At 39.3% G+C, this 27,859-nt stretch overlaps 1 protein-coding gene across 1 annotated transcript in view; it reads right to left on the bottom strand.

Moving 5' to 3' along the window:
* alk (ALK receptor tyrosine kinase) overlaps nucleotides 1–27,859 on the bottom strand; it is a gene marked incomplete at both ends in the record, with an annotated part of 321,781 nt that overhangs the window by 103,362 nt on the left and 190,560 nt on the right. The window contains one exon of the mRNA XM_080850148.1: nucleotides 26,271–26,472. Coding sequence (XP_080706274.1) covers nucleotides 26,271–26,472 — 202 coding nt within the window. The remainder of the gene's footprint in view (nucleotides 1–26,270; nucleotides 26,473–27,859) is intronic.

Genomic DNA, 27,859 nt, shown 5'->3' with positions numbered 1-27,859 from the left:
CTAGTAAGTAGCTTACTTGCCGTCTTGCTTAGTCTTGTGTTGCACATGATTGATGTTTGACTGTGTAAGGACAGTCGTTGAGTAATTAGTTTGTCATAATGTCAAAGTCAGCACATTTCAAGAGATTTCGTTAGTTTTAGCTGCTAGCATACCTTTAGCGAATAGCTATTAATCCTTAATGCACCTTTAACATTCCATAGTTGTTGATATTTGTAGGGAAAAGTAGCTTTCATAATCATATTCTAGTGGATGTAAGGTGGGAGGGAATACTAGGCTAATATGAACCTTGAACAGGGATGTAGCTGTATGCCTATTTGACATTTCAGCTGACGAGTCAGCCTGTTATCAGCTATCATTCTACTAGAGATCTAATCAGCAGTGTATTTTCCACTGTGGTTATCTGCAGAATAGCCGCGTTGCTGTCACACTCTTACCCATCCTCCAGCATCTCAAGTTTTCTTCCCTCCATCTCCCTGAATTATCATCTCTGTAAGCTCATGAGCACAAACCTCCTGTCTATACCTCCTCCATCTCCTTAATAGAGCAAGGTGTACAGAAGCCCTTCACGGCTGATTGCTATTCCCATTTGGTTGACCACTGTCTTTCCAGATGCTCTCTATTTCATTCCATTTACCACAAAATCTGTGCTGCTGGGCAGGGAGGAACTGTTTCAACCCAGAGTTTTCAACACATAATCAATCACTGCCAACTAATCACCCCCTTATAACACACACCCTAACCCACTTCCCACCAAAATCAGATTGGCTTTTTTACAGTATGAACAACATTAATTCAAGCAAGCCTGTCTCCATCTCTGCCTGTACTTAACTAACTTGAGCATTAAATCTGAAAAATGTCCATTCCAGGTAAATTTATCAAATGCAAAATGATCTCTGATCAACCTGTATTTTTCCAAATGATTAGGCTATGACCATATAGGATACGTGCAAAATATTACATCATTATGTCATTTCATTTTCATTATCACGGCGTGGCCAATTGGATCATGATACAACCCATACTGCTGAAGAGTTGGTCATTGATTGTGGATGAGGTCTTTTGAAAAATTCAAGATGGTATTCTATGAGTGTGTGAACTTTTCTGTTTGCATTGGCTATAGCCTGCCTTGGCCCAGCTAACTAAATTTAGTTTGCTGTAACTTCTGACATAGAGTTGTCATGTGGTGAGCTGTAGCCACTCTGTTGGTATACTGGTTGCCAGGTCCATTAAGCCACATCACTTAACTTATTTCAAAAACAGAACTCACCTGAAAGTTAAAGATAGCGCAAATAGCTGAAAGTCATTAAAAGGGTGTCTTCTTGCACAAAATAAACAACTTCCCAGGTATTTAATGGCATTTAAGAACAGGTTACAAAATAAAATATGATCTTCACAAGTGGATGAAATGGATGTTTTTCGCATTCAGTTGTGGTTGGGTCATTAATTTCACAAAGTATGCATGCCAATTTGCCAGGAAAGCCATTAATGGGGATCCAGAGGGTCCTTGCAAAAAGCTGGTTTCTTTCACATTCCGAGATAGCAAGGCACTTAGACACCTAATTCTCCTAATTGCTGTCTCGATAGATGAGATATAACTACTCTTGGCTGGACAGGTCACTTGAGACAGGTGGGGTTTTGCATACATATACACTATCACACTGGAATTTGCAATTTTACATACATGGGGGAGTAGGAGGTAAGGATCCTTTACAAACAATGTATTCTCAGTACTCTTTCTCCAGAAGAAAACGAAAAGCCCTGACACAAATACAAATGCGTAAAAGGAACAACTTTCACTAGTTTACTTCTCTACACTACTTGAATGGTTCGTTTGGGGTTATGAAGAGCTTAGGAAGCTTTCCTTCACAAATGTTTCTAATTCATTGTTTTAAATCACTTGTTGAGAACCTAACACTGCACTGTAAAACGCAATTTGTTGGCATTACTTAAAAAAAAGTTAGGAAACCGATTGCCCCAAAATTTTCAAGTAAAGTTGCTCATCAATTTGAAGTTGTTCTAGCTGAAAAGAAATGTGTTACGACAACTCATGTCATGGTAGTACACTTGAGTCCAGGTAACTCAAAATCATTAGTTATCATGCTACCCCATGTCCAAAACTGTATAACTGCTGTGCCAATGAGAACATAAAGGTCTGGAAAGAAATACAAGTATAAGTATAGTATAGTATATAGTATAGTATAGTATAGTATACACAAGTTTAGTTCTTATGGTGTTGACAGTCTAACTGCGTGTCAAAATACACAATAATCAGTCTAGTGTGACCATAAAATTACCTTTAAAATTACTTTTCATCAAAACTAAATTTGCATTTAGGCCTACCTCTGTACAAGACGTAAATCATTTATTGATTTTTTTGTTATCATTTAATATTATATTTTAAATAATAAACAATTATCAATAATACAATGACTAGATAGTTTTATATTTAGTGATAACTGAGTGCTCTCTCTCTCTCTGTCTGTCTCTGTCTCTGTCTGTCTCTCTCTCTCTCACACACACACACACACACACACACACACACACACACACACACACACACACACACACACACACACACTCAGTAAAATGTCAAAAATAATCATTGGAATGTTTGTAACTAAACAACAGGCCCATTTAATGATGATAAGATAAAATGTTCAAGCAAAATGAAGTGTCCCTTTTATTGCAGGGCACAGGAAGCTCAATAATGACAAAACCAGGCTCCATCATTAAAAGAGTTATCCGGAGAATTAGTGAGAAACATATGTGAGATCAATTATTTTTGTCACATCAAATACTCTTCTTCAATGGGTTTATTTTATGAATTCTACACGCACTGACTGAATGTGACTAACATCAGACTGCACAGCTAATCACCTCTGAAGATTAGTTACGAGCATGAGAGCTTTAAAAAACGTGGTCAAAGACAGGAATAGGTCAGTTAGATAGAATTACGCACCTGCTCTGTTCACACACTTAATACAAAGTCTCTTTGACTTTACCCTGGCAATGACTCCAAGATGGCTGAATATACTAATAGTACCCTTACTTAAGAGAACACAGGGATGTGATGCTGTTTATTGTAATTTCACGCAATATCTGACATCATTCTATCACTCTTGCAATAAATAATTCCAAAGCACTTGGAATGGCTGTTTCCACTCTTGGCTATGGCTAGCTCCATCTATTATTGTAAAAAAAAAACATTAGAAAGAATGTATTTGTTCATCCATAAATGTATCTATTAATTAAACAATTCTGGTACATGTGAACATGCACCATGTTCTACGTGAGACGTCATCGTTTTACATATCCACGGTTAGTGTTTTGCAAATAAGCTACCTTGTGATGAAAAAATCAACCTATAGATGGACCTGCCTGATCAAACTGGTGCAATGCTGTTTCAAGTGATGAAAGATGTTCCCATTTGAGTTGTCCAAATTGTCCCATGCACTTTTCCTCCTCATTATTTTCCAAATATCACCCAGCACATGACCCCATTCTGCCATTTCTGCACTGACAAAGGGAATATGGCACTGAATAATGATTAAGGGGAAGTAAGTATTGCTGTGAGAAGGAAAAAAACAACAGCAGTTCCTATACATGGACATGCAGTGACCCTGATTCTTATCCCTACAACTGTGCTACTTAGTCTGGAGATGTATAGGTCTGAGAGCAAGTTCAGTAGGTGTGAACTGAATAAGGTTATTTATATGAAATATTACAAGGTAGGCGTAAAATCAAACACCAATTGCATATTTGTTATATACATGTATTTATGTATGCATGTATGTATGTATGTATGTATGTAGGTATGCAACAACGAGGGAGAACAAAAGTGTCACAAAACACTCTCATACCATAACACTGTTACCATTAATTTGAGAACGAAAAGTGACATGTAAATTTAAGAGCATAGCAGCAACAGTATGTCAGTATAGCACTTAGAAAAAGAAAAGTGGAGCCAACTAAGTATTTCACCTATTCCTTTCAAAGCTTCTGTCTTCCTATTCAGTCTATCTGTGATTCATACACTCCAAACCTTTCAATAATAATTATGCTGACCAAAGGCCAGATAATTAACACAAGTAACAAGACAGTTAGACAAGGCATAGACAAGACAATAGGGCAACTAAGGGCAGCAACAGGGAAGACCATGCATGCCATGAGATTTAGTTATTTGTATTCTCATTTTGATTTCAAAATCAACATTGCACGCTGGGGAGTCTGCAAAAGACAATTAATTAGCATGCAGACGGCTGGAACGTAACAGAACAGAAAAACATCCTTAAAAAAACAACTCTTGAACAATGCCACTCTTAAATTCAAATTTCCTTTGTAAAGTGAATTGAATTTCTGGCGCACTAGTATTAGCCGAAGCTGCTTTCTCATGGGTACATGGACAGACCAGGGCAAACCAGATGCCTGCGAGCCTTTTTCATTAAAACAGGAAGAATCCATAAGCAGAGTGGGGAGTGCTGGGCAGTGCTGTGGCTAGCCCAGGAAAGAGACAGGAAAAGTGGGCAGGGGACAGGGACGAACTGAGGGCAGTTCCTTTTTTGTTTTGGTTTAGGAGTTACTTCTCTTATGGGCTTCCATCCACATCATTTTTGCATGAAGTCATGTTTTAAGATTTATGCACTTTTGTTTATGACTGCACAATATTTAAATAAAGAATGTTCTAGGACAGCAAAGACTGGCAGATCAATTCATATCAAACAAGTACTTCTGCAACAGTGGCAGTCCTCTTAGCTCTAGATGACAGAAATCAAATCTGGCCTTTGTTCATATACAGTCAATCCTGACCCAGCCTTCAACATTTACACACTGAACTCCATCGGACGCAAGAAACCTTGTGCGTACATGTCAACTCTTATGGATTTCCTGTGAATTATACAGATTTCCCCCATTTAAAAGGCTTTCGGGTGTATACTTAAAATCTTTTGAATTTTTGGTTCAAAATGTAAACACACAGACACAGACTACAGTAAATAATAGGACCTTCTTTGGATTTTATCCAGAAGGTTATGAAGGTGGGCATCAAAAGAGGTTGACGTGTATGCCTTCGTTTCAGGTGTATGAGCATGATCACAGTATAGCGTTGTTTTAAACTCCAGTCACTGTGTGTGTGTCTGTACCTCAGGTGGTCAATTGTGGGGAACATCAAACAATATATTTTTTTAAACAAACAAAACTGGGATGTGTCAAACATAATTAATTGAGGCTGCTGCACATATAGGTCATCCCATACAAAGACAGATAGCATCGCTCTGCCTATTTTTCTGCCTTTTTTGTTCATGTGTTTTATCCCTCCAAAGGTAGGAAGCCTAAGTCCAGTGCCAATGGCACGAAGCAGAGCGACATGGTTATGATTGAGATCACATCTCTATATATTACGTCCAAGGAATGATTGATGTTGCCGTATGACGGAAATGGATTTGGGACTCGGGGGGAAAGGCTTTCTCTTGTTGTCCCTCCCTGATCCTATGATAGCATTTACAGATAGGTAGTTGATACTTGCAGCACGCCACAATGTGTAAGAGAGGCAAGCATTAGGGGGAGGGGGAGTGTGCACAATCAAGTATAACAGCACGACCTGTGCAATCTGGTGCTGTCAGAGTCCATATCACCTCTGGGCTCTACACATATACATCCTGTGTGAATACAGAATGGTCAGGCAGATCCTAATGCAGTGTATCACAGGGTGAGGTTGAGAGCACTGAGAGATACTGTTCTTTCCCTGACCAAATAAATCACAAAATCATAGGAAGCCCAATCCCCATTCCCAAATATATCCTTGTTTCCGTTCATAATGCAATTGTCACTGAGGATAATGTTGTTGCAAGAAAGGGCAGCTATAATGCAATGAACTGTGGATATCTTGGGCTTTTCCGAGGACTGTGTAGTGTAGGCTTCACCAGAGTAAATCAGTGAGTGAAACTGAGTTTTGTTGTAAAGGTAATGTCGTTACTAGGTATGGGAAAGATAAATACGTGGAGAGGGGAATTACTGCACATGACTAAGGTTCTGGTAGCAAGGAGAAACAAACACACTTAAGGCAAAGGGGTGGAGAATATTTTTCTCCTGGGGCCCCCACTGACACAAACCCCAGCTGTGTTTGTGTGTGCGTGTGTGTGTGTGTGTGTGTGTGTGTTTATGTGTGTCTGTGTTTGTAGGTCTGTTGGTTCTCACAGCTTGCCAGGGCAACAAGTAAAGGGGCTTGGGGCGTCTCTTTCACATCGTTCTGCAATTTTGTAACAGCTTAATGAGGACAAGAGGTGCCAGGTGTGTGCACAAATTGGCAATGATGAGCCAATTTTGCCAAATGTCTTTCGGCAGTATTACTGTACAGCCTCATCACACCTAATCTTGTTGGCTGCAATAAAGGTGGTTTGACACAAACCAGGCAGCACACTAACAGAACTTAGTATGTGGCGAAGGTTTACGCTGCCAAAACAACCACAGGTTGCCATGGTTTAGGTGGCACGTTGCTGAGAGATCTCAACTCGTGCTGTTAACAGTGAATTTCATTTATCCACATGGAACAGATCAGGTTTCCAACAATCAATAAATTCCAGACGAAATAAAATGAATCCAACTGTCAAAAACTCCAAGGGATTCATTGTTCCAACACCAAGATAGGAGAATGTGATCCACCAAGGAGTCCCAAGATATCAAAATAATGGACATGGTAAAGCATGTAACTACAGTTGATTAAACTTCAGAAACACTTTGAGACGCATACCGCCCATAAAAAAAAATCTGCCTGCCCACTTACTTCCTTTATACTGAAGTCAACACCTCTCTGGAAAAATTTACTATGACAAAATAAGAAACCTCTCTCTACCTCCCACACATCTCTCCCATTCACTCCCATGTCTGCACCTCTGTCATAGTCACTTACTATCACTCTTTCTAAATGCCATTAGCTCACACTCTACCATCCTCGATTTATCTTCAGGTATACAGGATTTTCAAACTATAATTCCTAACTGTTCTTCTTCTCGTTTCCTGACATTAAGTGACCTGTCACCTCTCTCTCCTGTGGGAAAAGAGGGTGAGGATGGGGTGAAATGGAGTGTCAAATGTGACCAATAGAGAGTCTGTGAATAATGTATTTCTTGTCTTGTTACATTATTTGGGGCCGCTTGGAAGGGTTCTAATAAATTACCCATCTATCCTGGTATTATATGATTTGAAAAGGGATAGTTAGAAGGGTAGTATTTAAAACAGTATAAGCTGTATGGCAAGTAGTAAATACATCTCAATTAGTCACAAGTCACAAAGGATGAAAATTGCATACTAACTCGCCAGTATTTCCAAGTGACAAATCGAACGTATCATATCATGGACATTTAATAACACATTGTGTATGTTGCACCATAATTCTATATTCTATAATTTTATATTCTGCAATTCCATAAAGCATTGAATAATGAATACAACTATTACATTGGTGGTCAGATTTGTTATTCCATATACATGTATTCTGCATTTTTCTCCAAGGAACTGCGGACCAAACAACACAAACTTTTATTGACTGTTTGCGTATTTGTCAGGAGAGCAATGTTAATGTTACCAGTGAACATAGTGCTGTGACAGCCTGCATAAAACAAACACTAAAACAAGCAAACACAGAGACATCAAAGCCTCCATTTCTCCACTGCCCCTAGCGCCCTCAGTATGACAGGACCCAACCTCTATGGCATCACCACCTTGAAGCATTAGCATAAAACCAGAATGTGGAGCCAGCAGGCAAGATGAAAGTTGGGGAAGATCAGATGAGCAAGTATTCATTCGACACTATAAACAAACCTCAGAAGAGTAGCGACAGAAGGCGCTGTGGGCTATAGATTTATGAAGTTCAGGTGGCATTTGAGGTTTACTGGGGATAGATATATATTGGACTGTGCGCAAGGGAGTGGTTTATCGAGCAGATGGAGTCATCCTGTCCTCCCTCAGCATACTGTTCACCCTGCCTCAAAACACAATATGAAAAACACCAACAATATGCATGTCTTTTCCATAAATTTCTTTCACATGATTAAATGTGTAGTTGTATGTTGTGATAGGTGCTGACTACCTCCATTTCCTTAACAGCATCAGAACATCTTGAGGCATAACTGGGCCCTGTTTCCTGATAATGATGGATCTTAGTGGTTATGAGTGTTCTCTACGGGTGATTCTATCAATGGTTTTCATTTCAAATCTTTACATGCATTTCCCAAACAATCTCTTAGGGTGAATATGTGTGCCCTTCTCTTAAGAAGTACTTATCAGTGCTGAAATATCACCTCATATCATCAGTTGGTAGGAATAGAACCTACATGCTAATTGAATTAAAGACGAATAAACTTTAACATCCTCAGAATATACCATCTCAGAGTAGGCCTGACACACACACACACACACACACACACACACACACAGAGGCAGTCTTAACATAGAGGCATAGGTAGGCGGCTGCTTGGGGCCCCCTACTAGTTGTCGTAGTAGGGGGGCTCCCAACCAACCTCAAAAAGAAAAAGAAAAGAAAAAGCCCCTTATCATCATGAACGCTTCATAAGCATGGTGCATTGTATTAGTATTCTTAAGAAATACGTTGAAACTTTGAATAAGTAGTTAAAATGTCCAGTTCAAGGTTATTTGTCGTGTCCCTACACCCCCTACTTTCACAAAGAAATGGACTAGCCCGTAACCGTGCGCAGCGTGGAAGATAAACACACAGTGGGTGGGTTTCCAACCCATGTTTAAATGCGCATTTTCTCTATGCATATGCATTTGCTGTACTAGTATCATACGTATCTATGGTTCTGTGTGATGTTTCCCCTCATTGCCCATGGACACCTAGTTTATTGTAGGCTAACCGATTAAATTAGCCTGGATACCAGCCTGAACTCCGCCCACAACATTTTTAGAGTGGGAGATTAAGTATGGCTTTGAGGTAGTTGGGAGAGATTCAAGTTTTCGGAAAAGCAATCTGACTAATCAAATGGTAAGGGCGGGCTTTATACGTTGATGGACAGATGACCAACCAACGCTTGAGTTGAATAGATAGATAGATTATAAATCGAACAAAGATGGCGCCGTCTCGGGAGCTTAGTGGGACATATTTTATATGATTTAACCCTTCAGGGACAGAGGCCTGTTTGACTTTTTTAGGAAGTCTAACATGCCTTGATGTTTTTGTATATTTCCCCTAGCTATAAGTATTGATGCACAAGTGGCTTATATGATTATGTTATAGAGGACATCAGCAATAACAACATTAGAGTAAAAGGAATGTAGTACAATCAAATTGTATTTAAATCAAATGTTAAATCACCCTTACAAATACCTTTATTCAGAGGTGCTCAGAATTTGTACAAAAAAACATTGTAAAGATTTCGAGCTAAGACCTTTGAGCTCTGAAACTTGTAAACATAGGTGTTGGCTATACATATGTGAGTTTAGCATTCAGAAACTGTGTGTGGTTTTACTACTACATATTTATAATAGCAGAGTAACCTGTTTCTCTCCCAAATGTGTCTCCCTACAAATGCATATTGATGAGTTACCTGGTAGACCTCAGACAAAGACAATGGCCATTGCATAATGGCCCTGGAATGTCTTTGTGGCTCACTTCCCCCAAAGGTTTTCACGCCACACCATGGCCCAATGGAGATCACTGAATCACCATTACTTATCATATGAATGGTTGTCATTTGCTAATGGGTGGGTCCTTAGGAGCAGAAAACTCACTGACAGACTGAAAAGTGCATCAGCTCAGCTATATTCTTCTTACAAAGTACTTATTTATATTTTATTTTCGAACTTTATATATTTTAAAAGAAAAGGGTCCAAGGTTCATGTGGGTTGTCTTTATATGTCTGTAGGACAAAAACGGAGTTTTGACAATGTGAAAAACAATATCCCACCGGTGGGTCCCTGTCCCAGAATGGTTAAGCTATCTACACAACTTTTTTATGTCTACATTGACTCGGTTAGTTGTGTATGTGCAACACGAATGCTGCTGAGGATTGTAGGTCTTAACTGAAGCACTCTAGACCATTATTGATAGGTTATTGCTAACGCTTAGACAAAAAATCCATTGAAACACATAGTAGCTAGCTAGCCTTGCTGCTAATACGTACGTGAGCAGGCATATCTCACAGATATTGACAGCGCATTCATTTTGAAAGAGGAACAGAGAAACGCGATCAAGGCATTTGTCGATCGAAAATATGTTTTTGCCGTCTAAGTTTTAATGTATCAGATGGTCATACTATGTTGCTCTGATTAGTTGTAGGTATCCAATTGAGCGAAGAAGCATTTTTTTTCCTGGTTTGTTGAAACACGCCCCATAATCACAGCTCAATGGCTCAGCATCAGACTCATATTCTGACTAGAATTATGAGTATGACATCGTCAGGCTACGATTAAATAGATTTACTTGCAAACTTTAACGGTATATTGTTTATCGGTTGTTGCGGTCAGAAATCTCTTGCGCCTCGCCTAGGTCGGGTAACTTTGTAGTTTGATTGGCTTGTTCACGGATGCAAAGCATACTGCATACACACATCTATGGCCAGTAGTCTTGCTTACGCCAAAAGTTTCTCCCACAACACGGTATTCTGCACATGTTGCGAGTTTATACAGCGCTATAGCAATGCGCTCGTCTGTGGGGACAGGCTTTCGGCAGCAAACACTTGCAGGCGACACAGCAAGGCTTATCACTTGGCACAATTCTTCAATCCTGACCTGGTTAGCCTGAAGTTTTCGACCTACAGCCAGGGCCGTGTCTAACGAATGGGCTGACCGGGCTGCAGCCCCGGGCCTCGCCACCAGGGGGGCCTCAGGTCGCCCGATGTCGAGTGAGTCTACGGCACCGCACCGAAACATTCAGAGTGAAACAAATTATAATGCGCGAAAATGTCCGGTCAAAGAAAGCACGAGAGTGGGGCCAAAAGACTGGTCCGTGGACCGTGACCTTCTAATCGCAAAAGCCCTCAAGTGCAAAGTAAGACTGAAGATGATTAATTCACATTTCTAAACTTTGCTTTGGTTCGCACCACATCATTAAGACAGGGGTAAACGCTTTTAATAACGCGCTTTCAAATACGATGATGCAGGTAACAAGCCAGGCTTCCCGGTTCCATCTAAATAGGCCTAATAAAACGTAAATTCTTTCAGCAATTGAAGATGTATGAGTTCTTATCCTCACGCATATCGCTGCAGATTAGGCTAATTCATTGAAAATTATAGACAAATTATGTGCAAGCCAGTTAGACATAGCTAAGTGAAATGTTTTAGCTTAGCTATAGAATCTTCCATTTTCGCAGTCATGGTCAAATATTAGTGTAGAGGTTTTCACTGAGGTTTTTTGTCAGATCAGCAGGACTAAATAGGTTCTACACTCAGTCCAGTTTGTGAGGTATTGCGCAATCTGAGATGAAGCACAGCTCGTCGTTGCCTCATCGTCTTGCTGTCTCCTGTCTGTTTGAACAGGACATGCGCAAATTCAGCGATTTTGATTATAAAACTGCTCGAAATGATTGGAATCATGCAGAAAATACATTTATATCACAGACCAGTAGAAAATATGTATTTCCTTTGATCGTTATTTGTTTTTTTACTTTAATGATGACAGGTGAAGCTCTGCCTCCCCTGACCGCACGTCGGTGCTCTCGCATAGAAACATGGGCGCGGAGCCAAGCTGTTGCTTCACTAATAGGCATATGCTTAATCAATTCGTTATTTCATTCCCTGGCTATTTAGCCTTGTTTTTGCTTTTGAATGAATGGAAATATGTATACATTTGCATTATTGGTTTATTATTGTCTACAGTGTAGTCTACTACATACATACATTTTATCCTTGGCTTTAAACTGATCATATTTATAGAGTGGTTCTGTGGACTTTAAAACACTGATGTGACAGTGCACCTGGCGTGGGTTTGTGTGCGTGTCACGATGTGCGTCGGGGCGATATAGGGGCCTCATCCTGGTAATTAGCCCCAGGCCTCAAAATGTCTTAATCCGGCCCTGCCTACAGCTGATCAGTGAAGTGGGTCTTCACCAAATTAAAAAAACTCCCTATACCGCGCTCGTTCACAGATGTTCGGAGGTCTGTGTGGGTATGGAATTCTCTGCTGTCTGAGTGCGTAAAATATGTAAAATCATTCTACGCCTTGTCCTTCTAGCAGCTATTAAAGTAAATAACTCAACAGCTGCAGTATTGATCTTTCTGACTGCGGAGAGGAGGGTGTACATGATAGCCTACACAAAACTCTTCCTCCAAATTAGACTAAGGCCTCAGGTGATTGGAAACGGTCACTGATGCGTATTTGGTTTGTGCGAATCACCGTGAATGCGCATAGCTAACTCGAACGAGCTGAATGGAAACCCTATCTGAACCTTTATTCTCTGTTTGGTTGCATCGTGACTATTAGTTTGTGTAGGGCTACACTTTGTGTGTTCTCTGCTTTCCATCTTCATTTTGGAGTAAAGAAGGGTATGCAGGGTTTAAAGGGGATTTTTTTTTCTCCTCTCCAACCTACTCAGAGAGCACTCAAAGCTCTTTACGCATTAATGCCTCAGACATCTACCCATTCATACAGGGATGGCAGAGGCTACTATCTAAGTTGCCTACCTGTGCATCGGGAGCGGTTAGGGTTCAGTGTTTTGCTCAAGGACACTTCAACACTAGGTGAGGAGGAGTCGGGATCAAACTAGCAACCATCCGATTACTAAACGACTCCTCTACCTCCTGAACCACTATCGCCACTGTCGCCCTGTTATGTATTGTTACCATTGCAAGTGCATTGATTATTAGTTAGTTGCAATTTCCCCATATGTTCTGCTGGTGACCCAGTGAGAAGGCTCTGGAAGTCTTTAGCCTTGAAGGACTTCTCTGAAGCATGTGTAAAAGTCTAAAAGTAAAAATGTATGCGGTAAAATACTGTTGAAGAAAAACAGTAGTTACATTGTGAACACAGCACATTTTCATTATTGTACTGTGGCACATCGTTCAGTAATATGCTGCTAAAAAAAAACCCAGTAGTGACCTTGTAAAATAACAGTCAAATGCTGGCAACTCCAGCTGCCAGTATTTTACTGTAATTTCACAGGCAATTTTTTTCAAGCATAAGCTGTCTCAAGATTACGGAGCATTACCAGATATGTTATAGGGGAGGATACAAATCACTGACACGACAATGGAATGACAGGGAAATAGGAGTAAATCTGTTATACTAAACATGGCAGACTTGTAACTGGAAGTCCAGCCCTGCCTTATAAAGAGCCAATGACGTGGTTGGAAATGGCATAACTGCCGTTGAGCCACCCCTGTTTATCTCTAATGTTGTGCACAGTAATGTATGTAATCATGTAGTAAAGTATTGGGTGCATGTTCAGTGAGCAAGTCAACACGAACAATCATTTGTAGCCATATTTGAGAAGTTGTGGAAACAATGTTCACCATGTTCATTTATGTCCGATTTAACACAGATTCACGTGTGTGTTAATATCTGTTTTACCATCCTATGTGGAGTTATGAATCTCTCCCCATTCATTTAGGAGCCTCATCTTGCTTGCTTGAAATAGCTGACCAGATGACTGCCAAGTGGCGAGACTTGGCTATTAAGACTATAAGGACTGGCATTACCAATCTCTGGGCAGTTGAGATATCAAAGTAGCACGAGCTAGAGTGTGACAGGATTGTTGCATCATACTGTATACCGTACAACAAATCTTTGAAGGAAATTCTCAAGTACATTTTTTAACCAATGTAACCTCTTACTCCATTGTGAATTCTGACACACAAGAGACACGGTTCAAAAATACCAAAGGCTTGAAACAACCTTTGACAGCATGCCTTCCTGTGTTCAGACACCTCACATTAGTATGCTACCCGATCTCCTAGACTGGGGGGCAAAAAAAACAAAACAAAACAAAGGCGAAAGGACAGAGAAATTGAGGGCAGACATGGATCTATGACAACAGCACCAGGCTCAGGCAAGCATCACCAATCAAATGGTTGTCAAAACAGAATTTAATCTGTGGTTACACCTCTGTAGATTGTGGTCACACAACGCAGTTGTTGGCTACTGAACCATGCTCAAGTTCCCCTTCAATTTTATGTGAACCACAAAGGAAAATAGTCCCTTCATGAAAATCTCTGATGTATTCCTGTCATAACCTATTTTACGTCATCATTGTATCAACTCATTGGTAAAATGTTACCAAAATACACTGTTTTCATCATAACCAGACTCTAGGGAAAACCGACCTAAGTAAATACTTATATACCCTACTTATAGTGATTGTTATTAAGTGTATTCAGTAAGATACATGCAAGATATGAAAACCTTAAAAGGCATCTTTCCATGTGCAAAGATGCGTGTAAACAGAATACAATGCAAAATATTACCAATGTGCACATGGTGCTAGTATTTGTTTACACCAGCCCTAAAAAGAAGCTTTTTTCTAAGTGTATAATTATCAAAATGGGCTCTTGATTAAGCACTAAATGTGTGAGTACTTAATTTCCAGGTTTTTTTCTAAACTATTTATATGTTTTCACACCACATCAACATCCACAGACAGATCAAACTCAGTAGTAAGGCATTTGCTTGTCTATGTTGGAACATTCTTGCCTTACTGTAAAGGGTTCTCACAAAGTAACATCTAGAGTGGCTTTTGAATTAATTTCATTAACTAATTAATTTTGTGTCGGGAAGAAATGTGCTGGGTCCTACCCAACACAACTAGAAAGTCAGTCAGTCAGTCAGACCAAAAGACCACCAACTCTTCATGGACAAGCAGAGTTTGTGTAGTCTAATTGAAAAACACCATCTGTCATATTCTTTCACAAGAGCAGACATACCCTCAAGCAAACTAAAACCATCCCTCTGACCTCTTGCTTAATTAAGTACTGACACATTATTTATTCATCAATTGCTCTCTGAAAGCAAAACCATGCAAACGTGTATTATAAATATCTATCCATCAAAACTATAGCACACATCATGCAATAGACATTTTAGGCACAATTGACACACTGTAAAAAATGATTTTGGGGTGTTGCAAATGTGCCTTAGTTAAATGTGTATATTATACATGAAATTACTACATTTTGTCAATCTCACAATAATATTAGATAAACTACACTGAACTACCTAATTTTATTATGTAAAACAATACTTAGGACAACACATGTTATTTATTGGTAAACTCCATGCAAGACTTTATGTAGAATGTGCAAGCAAAGAGTATTGGTGCAAGTGCCCAGTGAAATGTACACAATTTTTTTTAGTATTCAATAGACACGCATTTGACACTGGAACTCAACCAGTGCGCACTCAAAAAAAAATCCGAACAAAGATGGCGACGTGTTTGAAGCTTGTTAGTGGGAAATGTTTCATGTGAATTAAGCTACCTACACAACTTTGCACCGTGGCGTAGCGGTTAGGGCGCAACAGTACAGATGTCAGGAGTGCAGGTTCAAATCCCGCCGAGAGCAAGATTTCCAAATTCACCCGAATGTCACAAGTTCGATACCCAGGCAAACATGTCCCAGGTTACTGAATGACTCAGAATAAGCTTGACTCACTGTAAACAAAAGAAATTTTACGTTCCCTTCGAATTACACACACTGGATCCTCCTCCCCTTCCATTCATTTATTATAGTAAGTGCATTTAAAAAAATCTGTAATTGTAGGTAAACTTTACCTAAAAAAACTGTGTAAACTTTACGTAATATATTATAGTAAAGGACATTTGGAAAATCTGTGTAATTGAAGGTCAAAATGTACCTAAAAAATCTATGTAAGCTATACGTGATATATTGTAGTAAAGGATATTTGGGAATCTGTGTAAGAATTACCTGAAAAAGGTAGGGGGAAATTGTTACCACAATTTTTTTACGTAAATAGGGTCAGTTATTTTTTACAGTGCAGTTTTATTCAAAATGACTGTATGGAGAAGACATTAACACCGCTGTCAATACAGCAAAGGGGGTGTATCTGTGTCTGAGGTGACTGGAAATGTCTACTGACTTCATTCGGTGAACTCTAATCTGTGTTTCAAGTCATTGTACCCAAAAACACTGTTAAGGAAAAGCTACTAATTTAACCCACTAGCCTCCGCCACTAAATGTATTAATCTCTATTCAAAGAAAGGGTATTTTTACCATTAAACACTCCACCTAGAGACTGAAGGAATTCCAAGGATGCCTATCATGCAGGTAGAACAAAATGTGAATACTACACTGAAAACCCTCCAAATCATCTGCTCACACTTATTTCGAACCACCACTTCTAGCCTATACACATGCCCATGACATGAAGCCTCCTAGTTCAGTTCAGAGTGACAGAACACTCTTTGCTCAGCTCACTAGGCCTCAGCAACATGCTGCTTTAAACATTAATCTGCAACGTGCAGGTTTTCAAGAACCATGTGTTCAGCTTTAGAATCTTCTTTATCTCTTAGATTTTGCCTTCCATCAAGTATGTCACTATGTATACAGAATGCATGTACTGTACGTATCTATTTCAATATCTGTATGCATGCAGTATTTCCAAAACGTCCATAATTGGGGCCTTTGCGTATGTATCTGAAGTCTCCGTTTGTGATATCCATGTACGTTTATTTTTACTTTGTATCTCTGATGTCCAATCTCTGATGTCCCACCAGAAGGGGAAATGAATTGGGTAGAAGCAGGCCCATCTGTCTACTACTCCCTCACCCTACAGAGCCAGAGAAAACATTGAGGCAGAAGAATGGCCACCTCAGCTCCTGCTTTGATGCAAAGTACACATTAAGCAAAACCTTGAAACTTATGTATGGCTTTCTTTTCATGTCTTACTTTTCATTCCGAAGTGAGACCATTCACCTGTTTTCTTTCTTTATGATTCCCCCTTTCTTGCATTAAAAACTGAAGATATGCCAGACAGTCAATAGATGCAATTAATGAAAGAGATAGAGAAAAGTCTGAGCTTGAAGAAGGGAGGCGAGTCTATAAGATGTGCTTCAAAATCTTCTGAAGCCCCTGACAGGAGACAGAAGCACTGTTCTTACTATTCTAACCCGTGTGAGGTTGTTGCTTTGAGCTCCCCCCACTCACACTGAAAAGCTTCCCTTTATTCATGCATAAATAAAACTGTGGGGGTTTGGTGTTTGGAGGGAGTTACAGAATGAGATAAGACTCTGCCAGGGCCAGTGAGCAAACAGGCGGGCACAACTCCTCTCTGTTAAACAGACCCCTGATGGGACTAGAGAAGGAAGGGAAGAAAAATGAGACAGTTTTGAACCCATTGATGTATGTTTCATAAGGTTTATCTGCCCGTGTACTAAGATGAATGACAAGCCCATAGAGGACCTGATGGGGAGATGAAAGATAATGTCTTCATCAGTATCAGAAAGGACATGTCCAAAAGTTAATGAAGTCAGTCTGCTGTAAAGTTTGTGTGAACACAGTATAAATGAAACTTGTGCTCTCAAGCACTGTTAGAGTGACTGTGAAACACAGTAGGCCTGTATTTACTTGCAGCTCTAATGTAAGTTACAGTTATTGTTAATTTCATTTTTGTTTCATGGGGTTTTGTTGCTTTTGCTACAGAGACTTAGGCTGAATCCCATTTCTACCCCTACCCCTTCGTCTTTCCCCTTCCCCTCCGTTTTGCGCGTTCATGTGGAGGGGTAGGGCTGTCCCAATTCACGTTAAGACAGAGGGGTAGGGGAGAGGGGAAGGGCTTTCTACCCCTCCAAACGGAGATTTTCCGAGGGCACACTTCAAACGGAGGGGTAGACTGATTTCCCTCAATGCATTGCGAACCCGTGATCATTAAAGAAGAAACATCGCGCAAGTCCATTTAAAAATGTCGGAAACAGCAGGGAAAGCATCACACAAATGAAAGTATTTTCTTTGTAATTCATGATTTAAAAACTTGTTTGATGAAATGTTGCATTGTGTAAATAACAGCTGCAGGCGCCATGTTTGTTTATGTCTGGTGAGTGACAGCTGTCGCTCTCCGGTAACGTAACAGCTGACGCAGCGTACTGATGACGTACGTAAGTGTTGAAGGGCTATCCCAATTCGTAAGGCTAGAGTTTAAACCCCTTCGGCTACCCCTCCGTTTGAAAAAGCGAGGGCAAAGGGGTAGGGGTAAGGGTAGGGGTGGAGATTAGAAATGGGATTGGGCCTTAGTCTGGGAAGTCCCGCCCCTCTTCTCCGGCCAATTTGATTTTGCCTCTGAAAATGGTCTGGCAAAGATTGCACAGCCGTTCATTACAGCATTCTCAGGATCTCTGGGACCAATCACAAACTGGCTTTTGGCTACCTGGCGCGCCATTGGCGGATTTAAAATAACCACGTCTACGTATCAAAAGCGAAACCGAAGAGAAAAGCACAGCAAACTATATACTGCTCTCGCGGCTGTCTTGGATGATTTCAAAGGCAAGTTTTCTTTGAAAATAGAACAGAAACTTGCTCTGAAACAATTCATACAGAAAAAATATGTGTTTGCTTTATTACCGATCGTTGTATCGTTGTATAGTATCGTTGGTCTGATTGGTTAAAGGCGTGTCCAATTACGTGAGTGAAGTGGACCTCCATTTAGTACTTTGCCAGACTAACTGAGCAAATGAAATGCAGTGAAGGGGCGGGGAATTCCAAGACAGAGACTATAAAAACACTTCCACAACTGGCTTATCTGTCTTGATTTCTGCATACTAGTGGGACCTACCACCTGCACCCTCTTTGATACTCTCATAGGCAATTTGTTCTTGTCAGGCAAAGGCTCTCCATGCAATAATGCCATTCTGATCAGCTGTTTTGTGTTCTAGGCAAATCCTTACCTAAAGGTTACGGTCAGGTATTAGGCAGATGCTACATTGGCTGGAATAGAACCCAGGTATTCTGCTTGGATGGCAGCAATGCTAATCACTGTTCCACCAACATCCATATTAACCTTACATTAGAACAATTTTCACTACTCAACAAGCGTGTAAACAAAAGGCAGATCAAGCTGACTGTCCCAAACGCTATATTGCTTTAACTAATGGTAAAATGTGGTGGGCCCTGTCAGAAAAAGCATTTAACTAACACTCCACTAATAGCCAGATCAAATCGTATTTGACTGTCTAAGTGGACTATGGACATTTATTGGTCTCACACAGAAATGTAATACAGCCTACTGACAACTCTGTTCAAGTCCTCATCCTGATTTTAATACCACAAATCTGTACAAACAGATTTACGTTAATTGTTTGCAGTAGACAAATTAAGCTATTATCATAACAGTGAAATGTATCCTATATCTGTTACTAGCGAGAAGGAGAAATTGTCCCCAGTTTACATTTTATTCCTGTTTGCAAAGTAGTTTCTGCATTCTTCATCTTCATCTTCATCTTCATCTTATAGATGGACCGGACAGACAGCTCACCTTTGCTGTTCAAATATTCAGTGATAAAAAATAGTTAAATTATGATCACATATTTTTAAAAACGCTTTCAGTGGCATTTGCTGTGAGTGTGAGTGCCACCAGTCATATAATCCAATCAGAATGGGAATAGACTGTGAGGGGAGAAATGTTCTCTGTAAAGCTTCAGCCTGAGCTCTGCCCTCCAAAGACTTGGAAAATCAAATTTTGAAGAAAAGAAATACATTCAGAAATACCATTTTACTTAGCTTCTGTTAATAATCTATTTATGCCTGTAGGTGATTCCCCTATTGATTCCCCTATTGCCTCCTCCTCCTGTCCAAACAAACACATCACATCTCATAATGTTTGCAATACAAGGGTCCTCTTATGGTATGTTTTAACAGTTTTCCAATAAACAAATGAGTGTTAATCTAAGTTGGACCTGCATTTGTATTGATTTATGTACATGGGCGTACATGGGCCCCCATGCTGTGTAGCTTTCTAGACAGTATATGTCTTGTATAGCCTTTACAGTAGGCCTAAATAGCATCGCAATGGCAGCTATTTTATTTCATTGAAAAGTTTTATTATTTGGATGCTCATAAAATGTCATGCCTGTATATACCTTGGAAAAAAACAATCTGTAAGTATGCTTGAAGTATGTATAGAAGTAAGCTTTCCTGTGTAATGAAATTTGTCTAGATCCACCCCTGGCTTTGCCTTGGCAAGATAGATTTGATCGGATATCTGTCATATTCCATTGAAATCTAAAGACTAAAGTTACCAAGAATAGACAGCACTGCACTTTTCTTGTTTAAAAAAATGTTTTGTAATGGTTAATTAAATTACAGTACTTTCCTATATTTTGTGTAAAATAAATGTTTATAATATAGATGATGGCATACTCTAGTCCATCCACCATTGACTGCTTCTGTAGTCCTGTAGTAGTCCTGTAGTCTTATAATTGATGAACTGTCTGAATTCGATAAACGGGCTCCATATTACACAGAATTACCCTAGATATACCCTCAGAACACTTTGTAATGTACAGGAAGAGAAACATAAAAAATTGATGTGCCAATATCATTAATCATATACAAGTAATTATACACTTGTTAAGGATGGTCGGAAATACAATAGTCAAAGTTAGGAGGTGTTGCTGAAAATTTCACACAATTGCATCATGCATAGATTCCCTTAACACAACCACGGTTTCTCCCATTGATAAAGAATTCCTCTCTCCATCATATTTGGCTAGCCCTTAGTGTCCCCTCCCTCTCCCTCATTCTCTCAGTACGTATGAATGTGAAGCACATCAATGAGACAGTCATTTGATGGTGTTACACCTTTCAGAGTGGTTGCCGCAATGCTGTGGGGAGCAAGATTAACATATGAAAAAGAAGGACAGATAAGAAGGCATCAGAGCAGACTATCCCTGGATGTCAGGGTGAGGTCGAGGAAGGGAGTGGGCGGGTTATGAGACAGGGAATGTGCTTGAATGTCATTCAATGAGGTGGGGGCATTTACATTTCAAACGGCATCAGCTCATATTTAAAACAAACAGACCCCATTACATACAACAACAAAAAACACTTTAATCTAATTTCTATTTAGCCAACAGTCTCAAAACATCTTCAATTTAAATGTTGTCTTTGCAAGCTTAGCAGTTTTGTGTTGATACAATAGAAGAAGTATTACCCAAAGCATTATATTTTGATAACGGTATGGCCACTAACAAGATAGTCACATTCATTTTACATGTAGATGTTGTTTGTCATCAACATGTCATGTTACCCTTCTAGTATGAAAGTAGTTGAAATCATTCTGAGGATAAGCTCTCCACAGACATCCTGTGGCAGAATCCAGTCTCAGACTCTATTTTCACGCAGATTATGTTTCTCTATGGCTCATTACAAAAAGACTTGGAAATATCTCACCACATGCCATGCACTGCCATACAACATTTGTTTAATTCCACTAATACTCACAGTTCAAAAGTGAAGGGTCAGCTCAAGTGAAGACTACACTACAGCACAGATGTGTGGATGGAACATTGATGGAACATTGAGAAATTAGGCATTTTAAAGTTTCAGGGCAGCCAGTCTCTCTTCATTTCCAGAGACATGAGCAGGACCCTTTCCAAGGATTCCAGTAGGGTATCCTGGATAAAACAAGCTGTCACACACAAGGATATATTAATAGATTATTCCCATTGATAGACTGAAATAGCCGCAGAGGACCCAAGACCAGATAGTCATGGGAGTGGGCTTAACTTTCAGTTTCATAAGAGCTCAGAAATATATATATATCCTCAGGGGCAACAAGTACCAAGCAATCAATCCAAAGTAACATTAAAGACATAAGCTAACAAATCAAACCAAAGTACTATTAAAAACCTTAGCCAACAAATCAAACCAAAGTACCATTAAAGACCTAAGCCAACAAATCAAACCAAAGTATCATAATGACTTCTATGACACACACTAACTGTATATGAACATAAAAAAATATATAAATTATAAAGTTTTAAAAAAGTATTTAGATTCTTAATTGCTTTTTCTTTGACAAAGGAAGCTACACACAAGTCATTGATTTTCATTTCCTCAAACGTGGCATTCTTATGCAAAAGAGGAATAGCCCGTTTGTGTTGTCTCAACACTTAGGCTTTCATAATTGGGCTTTTGTCTTGCCCTGATGCACGATTTCTCTGAGTGCCAACTGAAAGACCTTGCAAGGCTGGATTTGAGGATTTTCTTAGGTAGATGATAACTGAAATGGCAATGTACATAGCCTGCTTACATTAAATGTTTATGAGAGTCAAATGCAACAGTATTTAGATAACTACCAAACTAGATTGGTAGAACTGTGTGTCTCAAATAAATGTGGTTAATTAGCGTGCAAAACTAAAAATGAAATGGGGGAATACATTTTTTTGTGTTGCTTTTGCTGTTATAAAAGCAACACTTCAGCTGTATTTCACTTTAAAACTATGAGACATGACTGATACTGAGAGTAAGAGTAGAATAAGTAAAAGCTGTACTGAAGAAAAGGTATTTCTACAAACTAACTTTATAAATGTATTGACTAAGGAAGAGGTACACATCAAAATAATGAGGAAGGGTAAAATGTATGCCATAAAATCAGCACCCAAGTAGCCAGTAACTTGATACGATGATATTTGTACACCTATTTAGGCATATATGTTATATTAAAAGGCAGGGTTATGCCCAATTATCTAATAAACACAAGGTAACATAACCCTCTGCACATTCCATTAAATCACATTCCAAATAAACTGAATATAAAACAATATTAAGTGCAGGGCTGCTGTTGGCCATTTGGGCGCCCCCCAAAAAGAGAAAAGCCACAATCCTGGAGAATTGGTGTTTAGTTCTACTGAGCTCCCCCTAAAGTTGTGGAGTGTAGCTCCGTTTAGCAGTTTAGGAGTAGGCTACACTGTAACCCTGAACAAGTTCAGAGTACTTAAAACTTTTGATGTAACCGATTACATAATAACATTTGAGTACATATATTTTTTTTTTTTAAGTAAACCTAACTTAAAAAAATAAACATAGGCTATACTGATTTATTTTGTTATTATTTTAATTATTTTTAAGTTCTCTGAACTCATATTATTCCAAAATTGTCCAGGATTTAGCCTCATCGGATATTTGTGTTTCGCTGGGTATTTCACAAACTAATTATTACGCCCTTACAAGTTTTTGAAAGGGTATCTCCCTTAAGTTTCAACTTCTTGCGCAAGCTCTTACTGTAGAGAGAACTGTCATTGGTCGACCGCCTTCACAGTGTTGCCAGATGTACATTTACATTTACATCTGTGATTTAGCAGACACTTTTATCCAAAGCGATTTACAAGGAATTGTGCATTGATAGATCAGGAGCAGTTTAGGGGTTCACACTTATAGACTTGGTAAGGAGGAGTGGGGAATCAAACTAGCAACCTTCCAACATCTCGATTATTAAACGACTCCTCTACCTTAAGTCTGCTGTCTCTGATCACAAGATCTCTGCAATGGTGTTCTCAATGACGTCAGATACTAAAAAAATATGAGTTACCAGTAAATGTTAACTCAAACAAATACATTGCAATACAATTAAAACATCTTCACTTGCTCAGAAAACGAATACATTTAAAGTTGGGTTAACTAAATACCAGGTTTTAAGTACTGAATACATAATGTTAATAAGTTAGTAGAACTGTTGGGGTTTACAGTGTACTACAAGTCATGCTATACTTTGAGGAACAGATCAGATGCTAACGTTACATCTGAAGCAGGCGAGGTGTGGCTAAGTGTAGGCTCGCTTTCATCAGACGGAAGTGTATTATGTGTTTATTATGTATTCCATTTAGTCAATAAGATCATGAGCGGTTTCTTGCCATTTCTAGAACCAGTGCTACAATGTGCACACCTCCTTGAAGCCCACCCCTCCACTGATTTCCCCTCAGAGACTAATGTTTTGGGATTGACTTCTATAGTTTTCCACTGTCAGGTGCCCTGGTTCAATATAGCTGCACCACTGACAAATACATTGCAATACATACGAACCAGAGGCCAATGTGTATGCAGCCAAAGCTGTCAACGTTGTAGGCTAGAAGCTGTGCATGTGTGAATATAAATAATTTAAGTGAGACGTGAAGCAAAAGAAGTGAGACGTGTAGCATTATAAAATGGATTTAGAGACAAAAGTATTTAACATTTAATTTACTCCTATAAATACAATGTATTGGAAAGAAAACACTTACGTTTCTGGTTGTTGCATGGTCATAATTGCCAGTTTATTGTTTACTTTCTACTCACCCCCCTCATATGTCAGTTCTGTTTTGTGTTAGTAACCCTAGTTAAGGTTTCTATTTACTGAAGTAAAATGAGCTTTTACACATCTTGGCTTTCTGTTTCTGTCCTATGTTGTTTCCAGTCAATATAAAGACAAAAGCACATGAACATTGGTCATCAATAGTAATGACTAGTGACTGTTGCGTGGCTAGAGTTCTCCCAGCTGTTTTCTAAATGTTGAAAGAAAAGGCCCTGTTATAGCACACAGACACAGCAAATTCATCTTTTCTCATTTTTGGACCCTTAGACTCTATGACCTCAATCAACCTATAATTTTATTTGTGTGTCATCCCTTGCAGATTAAGTTCTGTTCCAGTTGGCTTTTTGGTGTGGTAATGAATAAGAGAGTTAATCTTGTGACACAGCATTCCAAGGGACATATGCGGGAGGCCTGTCACCACACTAGAGGTGTGCGGAATTTTCTGGAGGACATAATCCCTCAGGCGAGAACAGCCTTAGGGGGATTTTAGTGTTTGTTATTTGCATATATATTTAATATTTCCACATGACATTTTATGCAATAAGTCATCTTAAAACATGGCAATAGAAAGTCTTAAACTAAACTTAACAAGACAAAATAGCCTCTTCCTTAGAGTCTGTGTAAAACACATAATCAGGTTCTGTGTGTGCTATGAAAGCCTTGATTTTTTTTTGTAAACACAGCCAGGACCAAACTACTTCTGTGGTGTTACATTGGACAGAAACATGCTAATAAGCCTCTTTTCTAAGAGACAACGGTCTCTCTTTATCTAAAAACCCACATAAAGGCCTGCTCTGTGGTGTTTTTAAGCGAGTTTTAGAAAAACACCTTGTTAGCCCCTACAGGTTAATTAGTAAGGGGCCTGTGCCTACAATCAGTGGTCTATATTGGCACAAAGAATTATCAGGTGGTACTGACTGAAATAATAAATGGTTTATTTAATAAAAATAATTCCATGCAGTATGCAAATCCAACATTGATTGGTTTTCATTTATACTATATATTCCTGGCCCTGAGACTGATGTACCTTTCAAGTGAATTCTGAGTGTCTTATCAGAATTCACCTTTCTGCTGGAGTGGTATAGAAGCCCGTAGCGCAGAGGTGTGATGCTGTGTGGGTGGATACCTTGAGATGACTACAAAAGATAGTTCACATCCCATATGCGGTAAACAGGCACACATGTGCATACACATCCACACAATCAAATTACAGAAAATTACACACACACACACACACTCACGCGCGCACATAAGCATTCAGTCACAGATGTACTCTTATCAGTATTTTTCCCATAAGAAGGACTAATTACTGAAACATTTAGAAAGACTATCCATGTCATATGGAAACAGTATCTCGCACAAGTCAATCAGTTACCAGAACCTCTAAATTCCACACCTCTGAATTCAGATGCTAGAATGTAACCTGTAGAATCTTTTCTGTGAAGAAACAACATGATATCAGCTGTCGTTCCATATTATCTCCATATAACATTATTGATTTGACTTATCAGGCAATCATGTCACTACCTGGCGTTGCTGAAAGCAAGTCATGTGAATTCCACACACTTGTCATTTTCAAAGCACAAAGATGCTGATTACGTAAGCTGCTTCCAAGTGAATTTAAACACATTTTATTTTCTCTTTCTGACCGGAAGTTAAGTCTCAGACCCTTTATATTCATGCCTTGGGAACAAGCGTGGGAGTCGAGCATATCTGGATGGCTTGGCTGATCAGAGATAATGGCCACAAAAACAGTACAAAAATGACTCGACATAATGACCCATTCCCCATTGGCTGTCTTTCTCCACGACATGGTTTTCACATATATATGCAGGGAAACACACATGCATGCACACTTTCACAGGCTTATTTGACTCGTTAGACCCTGTGATCTTCAGCCTAGGCAGGCATGAATAAAATAATGAAAGCTTTTTTAAGGCTCCTTTTAAAAAAAAAAAAATTGGGGTCACTTGTCTGTCATGGTGCCTCAGAGCTGTACCATTGCAATGGTTGTACATTTGAGTGATCTTACCCTGTGACGTGTGGTGGGTCTGTGTTCAAAAGAACCACAGGGGGTTTATCCCTCTCGATGAGCCAGACTGTATATCGCCCCTTCTGCCTCGGATGCAGGAACACTGTCATGTCTATATCGCAGGAGCTGTGGCCACCATTAAACCATGGACTCTGCACCCAGGGGCCTCCCAACATAGAGCTGTTAACCATGAGGAACTGCCCTGGGGAAGACAAAAAGAAGAGAGGGTATCTTAGAGTTGGTTATGTACGTAAGATGCACTCCCCATCAAAAGTGAAGTGTGAAACAGGATACTTTAGCTTACAAGGTCATACAGCGATGAAAACTCATAATTCATGGTTAGTGACAGAGGCCTGCTCCCAATGAGCCATAACTGTGATCCTAACACACAGTGATGTCTCAAATCAGTGGCTGGCATACCGCATACTTAAAGTGGTATGAGTAGTGTGTGTGTGTGTGTGTGTGTGTGTGTGTGTGTGTGTGTGTGTGTGTTAGGTTATAGCAAATGCCTGCGTTCTGGAAACTCATATTGAATCCACGACGGATCAAACAAACAGGCATCAAAACACTGTTCAAAGATGAAGTGCACTGCTTCATATAACAAGGGTAACCTCTTCCTACCTCTAAATATGTTGTACAACATAACAAGCATGGGGTAGGTGGAGGAAAGCATTCTTCTCTACATCAAGACACGTAAGAGGGAAGAAACGTGCCTTCTCACAGGGCCTTGCACATTTCACATCAGTCCTGTATTTAAGTCTTCATTCTGTTTTTCATTTATTTTCATTAGATATAAACGCACATAGTCCAAGTCGAAGGACTGACCATTACTGGTTTTCCAATTTTGCATTTGAGTACCTCTTTTGTAACATATGCCCTTTCCCCCTACAATAGACTGTTTTTAGAGTGAGCTGAATTTCTCATTTAATCACGAAAAGCATGATAAGAAAAATGATAAATAATGAAGGGGATGAGGCAAATCAAAGCCCTGCTGGAGAGCTTTGATTTCCAATCCCCTTTCTCCAGAAACTGCACTCAGCTCTTTCAATCAGCAAGTTTGCCAGAATCAAAGATGAAGGTAAAGGAAAGAAACAAAGAGTATAAACATGAACATATACTATACACCATAAAAAGAGCATCCTATTGCTACAATAATAACAACACAAAAGACAATAATCAAACATAACACATACATTCATTCATTCATTCATTCATTCACAGGTACTGTAGTATCTATAACGCCACAAGTTAGAAAGAATCATTGCAGAAATCTCAGGAGTTTTCTCCCCTTGTTTGATTTCTTTAACAAGCTTACTGAGCAAAAAGCAAAATTATCTCACGTTTTGCATTTGTGAATTTTTAATTAACCCTTTATCTGCTACACTTATTTTAGAATGTTTTACTAATGTGTAACTGAAGCATAAGTGTCACTGAAGTGTGACTAATGTTCAGTTTTGAGGAACCTAAACTAAAAGCGTCACCATGAACACCATAAAAGCAAAAAAGTGGTCTTGCCAACCAATGCATGAAGTACCAATGTAAAGACGCACTGTGCATCCATTAAACAAAAGTAGGGCAAGATGTTCCTC

Source organism: Sprattus sprattus, assembly GCF_963457725.1.
Source record: "Sprattus sprattus genome assembly, chromosome: 13".
NCBI classification, from domain to species: Eukaryota; Metazoa; Chordata; class Actinopteri; order Clupeiformes; family Clupeidae; genus Sprattus; species Sprattus sprattus.
The sequence above is the reverse complement of the archived record's forward strand: the minus strand, read 5'-3'. Positions and strand labels throughout refer to the sequence as shown.